Here is a 6,000-nt window from a genome sequence, read left to right on the forward strand (position 1 = left end):
TGACATTCCTGGCCTCGGTCTTCCTGCACGGTCTCATATCTGGGATATTGACTTTCACTAGAAGACTCCTGTACGAGGGGAAATTCAGGGGCTGCATACCACACAGATCATACAGATTTAGAATATGCGGCGTCACTGCGTATAAGCTCCAGCATTCCCCCTCCAGCGAGGGAATGTGGTCTGTTATGGGAGCGGCATTTTCCATAAAATGTTTAAATAACCTGACATTACAATGAACATTACAGCATCACAGGGCATGACATCCAGGGGTTAAGGGGCAGTACAGACACGTCCCTGTTGCACCAATTTACATAAAGATAAAAACAGAATTTTCTATAAAATAACGTAACAGATCACTGCGGATCTGGGGGATTCTGGACTATGATTAGGATCCCCACTAATCTAATGTTCTTGGCTGCTTCCCGCACCAAATCTGTGGGAGGAGCTGGAAGTAGAAGACCCATCAATAGTGTCCTGGTCCCTATAGATCAGATATTGATGATCTACCAATAGAATAGGTCATCAATACCAAAATCTCAGTAGACCCCACTCAACTAAAGTGCACAGACTTAAAGGGGTTGGCCACTTATAGAAAAGACCCCAATAGGGTCACATGACCCGCCAGCAGCAGGATTCAGGGCTTCCTGGGACGTCCCACGTCCTGTCCGGCTGATGGAGGAGGCCGCCCAGCGGCGACCTCTCCAGAATAACCGCTCCCACATCAGTGGCTTGTGGGATGTGCAAATGTCTTTGGTTTACTCCTCCAACCAGAGATGTGGGAAAGGGTATGACGGAGGGGACGTGCGGCAATGACTGCACAGCCCTCTCCACATGCTGTCAGGATGTCATAGGAAGTACCGAATCCTGCAGCCTGGGGTCACGCGACTTGTGGCTCCTAGCAAACAAAAACAGGGCAAGTAACCTATTGGGCGACCGTATTTGGGTCTTATACTTACCCTGTTCAAGTTTAGTATAAGCGGCCTACCCCTTTAGGCAACTTTAACGCTGTCAGTATTTCATCCATATTTTACATCAGTGTTTAGAGCCAAAACCAGAGGTGGAACCTATAAAGAGAAAAGGTATAACGGAAAGCTCTGTATCTCTTCAGTGTTACGAGCCCACTCCTGGTTTTGGCTTACAAATACTGATGCAAAATACTGACAGTGTGAAAAGCTGCACCACTGACCTCTTTTGAGTCCTCTTTGCACCCCGATGCAGGATCTCGCCTTGTAACAGTATTTAATGGTCTCCTTTTTCTTAAAAAAAAAAAAAAAAGATGGTTTACTAATATGCTAATGAGCTGCAAGTGCTATGAGGGGGCATTACCAGCACCTGGAACTCATTAGCATACCATATTTTTTATGAAAAGGTGACCATAAAAAAAAACAAAAACAAAACTATTACAAGGTCAGATCCTGCATCAAGATGCAAAGAGGATTCAGTCAGTGACGCTGCTTTATAAAGTATCAATCAGACGGTGGATTTCCTCTAAAATACACATGGTGACATCAAGTCTCCCATGACCTAGTGGTTCCTCCAGATATTATCCTTTAGTGCAAACAAAATGGTCTTGCCTCTGTGATGATCCTCTAGAAAGCAAATGTCAAAGTTTTTGGATGTCAGCAGGTTCAACATGTATACCAGAAAAGATGAGGAACTGCGTGTCCTAGAATTTCATGTTTAGAGTAGATTTCTCGATACAGAAATCTTAAGCCTCAGACCTTTATTTTGCCGCCAAAACTCTACTTGACAGTCTGAAAACCTTCTGCGAGGCGGTCACACTTTCCAATGTTCATTTCCCTACAAAATATTCCCCACCCCTCCAAAAAATGCACTCTACATTTCCTCATGTTATGCAAAGCTCACACATACAATGGTTGTAATACTTAAGGCCCTAGAGACGCACATGTACCTCATCATTCAGAGTGATTTCACTTTATCATATGCTGGAGCTCGTGTTTGTGGCGTAGTTTTGCGTAAAAAACTGAATAAAAGTTTGCAGGTTTTTAAAAGCATGCCGGTGGCCTCACCCCTTCATGCCCCCCTCCATGCCTACACGGAGTGGCGGTGGCGTGGCCACAATAATAATTTGCGATTATTTCGGTGCTTGTACCCCAGAAACTGGCATAGAATCACAAATAATCTGCCCCAATGGTTTTTGCAGCCATCGTTGCAGCATGTTTTGGCCAAAAACGCGGAGGCTGGATGTTCTCTGTCAGGCAATAACAAAAATTGTGGTTATAAAGATGGGGAAACATCAAAATTATGAGTAAGTTGGCTCCCCTCCCTTGAACTCACTTGTCCTTGAACCAGGCCAGGATGCTTGTGCCATATACAAGGATCCACAGGAAGTAGAAATAATCATAAAACCTAACGGTCCAGTCGGAGGATTCTACAAACACCCAAAAGGTGATGTCCTATATAGAGGAGGTTGCATCTAGAACCCCCCATTTTGCTGTACACATCAAAAAAATAATTCATTTATATAATTCATTTGGTATAATTCATTTCGCCTCATGTTTTTCCCTAATAACTTCATCCAGATATATATTACTGTTTTAAAAGAAATAGTATGGCCCTACAGCAACAATTTCGGTATGGACAGGTTTCCAAAGAGCCCTTATATCACAAGGGCACCCTTTATTCAGTAAAAAAAAAAAAAATGCCTTCTGCGAAATGCATATAATGAACATTGATGTCTTACCTGGTAACCAGGCAGGGAATCTAGCGGGGTGAAATCGACATGGGCCTCTGCTCCTCTTCAGCATAACACACCTCATACCACACCTTCCCTCCCTACACTACCTGGCCGGCAGAATTCTATCGCAATAGCCTCCATCGACTGCACAGCGAGCGTCGGAGCAGGTCCGCGTCCAGAATATGGCCGATTACCAGGTAAGAAATCAAAGTTCATTACATGCATTTTGCAAAAGGAATTTTTTTTCTTTTTAACGGAATCAAGGGTGCCCCTGTGGTATAAAAGTTCTATCATTCCTACTGTTATCATCACGTTAAGTATGTATGTGTGCGGGACATTATTAAGGAAAAATATGAGTGCAAAACCAAGTTTTCGGGATGTCCGCATGGCAAGATATCACCATATAAAGATTTTGAGGAAGAAAGGGGGTTGTAAAAAATGTTGTCATAAAAGAACATAAACACACACCTAGCCTTCCTCATATCCTCACAAGCAGGAGACTGGGGAGATTTTGGGGATCCTTCTTAGGTGGAACTTTCGATATAGAATTGGTTATTCTTTGGGGATCCCCATCAAATAGATTTAATGCCTATTTCTGCTTTCCCAGGAACCAAACTTATAAAATCAAGTAATGTAGTGAGTTCTGTTTTTATCCCTTTTGCATTCTATGTATATGTCTGTTTATATCATGTTACCTTTTGTATGATAACCACTTTTGATATTAAAATTTTGATTCAGTAAGAGCCTTCTAATGATTCTGTGAACTCAGAAGAGACGTTACCTGAATTGATTGCTTCATTAGTTTGTGTAATATTGTATTTGGGCACTGTCTAATACACAATGTCTCGTCAGCCTTATATATGACGAGCAGTGGCAGCTAAAATCAATTACATTTTGGAGAGTTAGAGAGCAGCCATATTGCCAGAATGGCAGCCGAAACCAACCTTCGGATACGCTTATCTCTAAAGGAGAGTAGAGATGAAAGGACCCAAAGTTTCCATTTGGGTACGTCCCACGCGACCTGGTCACATTGTCGGATTGGTGGCCAAAAAACCAATCCGGAGAATTGACACCCCTAGCAACTAGCCATGGTTGTGATTAGCCAGGGAGACACTTTAGAGGAGAGATGTCAGGACGGTCCAGTCTGACCCATGAGGTTCTTCAGGTCACTATTATCAAGTGAAAAGTATCCATCATGGTTTTTCCAAATTGCAATAGATAGTAGAAACTACAAGAACAACATCAGAAATATTGCCCAACAAAATCTCTTGCCTGTGGCGCCACAGAAATCGATGTTATGATTTATTTAATCCAAAAACAAATTCAAGAAAAACTACCTAAAAGATTTTCTGTTTCTGCAGTTTGGATGCTAATATGGTCTCTTGTCTCTTCCCCTCCCCTCCTGACAGACAGGGAATGGCTTCTCAGGGGGTTACTGCTTTGCCTTGGAGCTGAGAAGAGTCACATTTTCCCTGACCCAAGTCAATTCTAGAAGCTGCTGGGGGAGTGTTACTTTTGACGCCATGGTAGAACCATGGTTCTTATGTCATATAAAAGATAAGAATGTCCTCTTTTAGATCACATCAGGCTTGTGGTTCTGGGAGCTACAGAGCTGCAGATAAAGACAGGGGCTCTCTAGGGATTGAGCATATTTCACTTTTATGACCCGTCACTTACAAAGGTCATAAAAAAAAAATTGGTGTTGGACAATCTCCTACAACCTCAGCAATGAATAAAGAATGAGTGTCCCTGAGCCCTTATCCTACATCGTGGTCAATCATCAGAGAAATAAGCAAGTAGTGACCGAAACAGCCGATTGTGCCCCGTTACAATGATACATAAAAATGACATGCAATGTCCATCAGGAGATGTCAATGAATAGGAGACATAATAGATATGCCTGAAAATGGTCCACATCAGACATCATATAGTGATAGTGGGCTCATTCATCAAATTGTCATTACTATGGACCGCAAGAGGGAAAGAGGACTGCAGGAATGTTATCCTACCAATATGGATACTTCTCTACCTTCCTGCGGGCACAGATCTACACAATGCCCTTAAGTGAGATTAACCTAGAGAGAATCTGTCATATTGCAATATATGGCTCTAGTACACATACAAGCAAAAATATACTATCTATATATATATATATAGGCTTGCGCTCCCAGTTCCATAAATAATTTATCCTTATCATGTATTATTCTGCTGCAGTGATGTTTTATATATGTGCCAGATGTTACATGAGATTCCATTCATACAACATGGTATAAATCCATAAAACCTGCAGCATCTCGGCTCCCTGCATCTATCCGAAGGTTAGGAACAACGCCAGAAAATGGATTTTTACACGGAATTGAGGAAACCTGTTTTCTGGTCCATTTTTACATGGCGCGGCCCCGTGGCAGGGGGGTTGGGTATGGGTTACATACAATGTGACAGTACGGCAGGGGGTTTGATGAGCAGTCGCTGTTACATGAATGAAGCTGATCACATATAGTACGGGCTGGTACACCATGTGCAGGGAGTGAATGGCCTATATGAACATACACCCTCTGTACATGAGGATATGATAGATGTGTGCCCCCTGCAGATTACCTAGAGGTGCCCGCAGGTAGCCACCCTGGGCAGCAGTGACAGCTGTCAGAGTAAGAGGCCACAGCGAGACATCATGGTAACCTATATCCATACATGAAGCTTTTACATTGGCGCTGATGACCTCACTGCCTACAATAATGACCTATAACCTTAAGGTGACACATCCCCTTTAAATGCCAGAGCATCCTGTGGCATGGGAGGGGGCACACTGGTACATATGGGCATAAGGTCTGATGTATGTCACATTGCAATCAATCACATGTTTCTGATAATATGGAACTACAATTTGGCATGCTGGGACTTGTAGTCCTGCTTCCGGCTCCTACCTTCAGACAGCTCTAGCTCCAGCTCCGCCAGGCTCTCCCGTATCTCCACGGGCAGAGACTCCAGGAGTGCACATCCCCCTCTCTCCGCCATCATACGCCCATACAGCGGCTATCCTCCACGGCGCATACCCGGGGCACTGACACTTGCCCGGTGCTCTCCTTAGTCCTCTATGAGGGCGGCTCTCCTCCACCCCAGTCACTGCTCTCTCTGCAGCCCTGACTGATCAGGCCTCTCCTCTCTCTTCCTCCGCTCCCATCCCCATAGGACCGGCCTGGGTGGCGGGTACGCGCCTGGGAGCGGCCCGGGCACGCGCATTCGGAGGGGGGGGGAATAGTGGGCGTGATTGTTATGGGAGTTGAGAATCTGCCTGGTAACAG

At 44.2% G+C, this 6,000-nt stretch overlaps 1 protein-coding gene across 7 annotated transcripts in view; it reads right to left on the reverse strand.

Annotated features, from left to right (window-relative positions):
• The window catches only part of DIP2A (disco interacting protein 2 homolog A), a 54,246-nt gene extending 48,246 nt beyond the window's left edge, over window positions 1-6,000 (reverse strand). For 4 of the 7 annotated variants that reach the window (XM_072121511.1, XM_072121507.1, XM_072121510.1 and 1 more), the window contains exon 1: window positions 5,623-5,996. In XM_072121511.1, coding sequence (XP_071977612.1) covers window positions 5,623-5,716 — 94 coding nt within the window. In that variant the 5' untranslated portion in view covers window positions 5,717-5,996. Of the gene's footprint in view, window positions 1-5,622 lie in introns of all 7 variants that reach the window. The other 3 variants (XM_072121509.1, XM_072121513.1, XM_072121514.1) reach the window with 3 other exon arrangements.

This window comes from Engystomops pustulosus, chromosome 8 (assembly GCF_040894005.1).
Source record: "Engystomops pustulosus chromosome 8, aEngPut4.maternal, whole genome shotgun sequence".
In the NCBI taxonomy this organism is placed as follows: domain Eukaryota; kingdom Metazoa; phylum Chordata; class Amphibia; order Anura; family Leptodactylidae; genus Engystomops; species Engystomops pustulosus.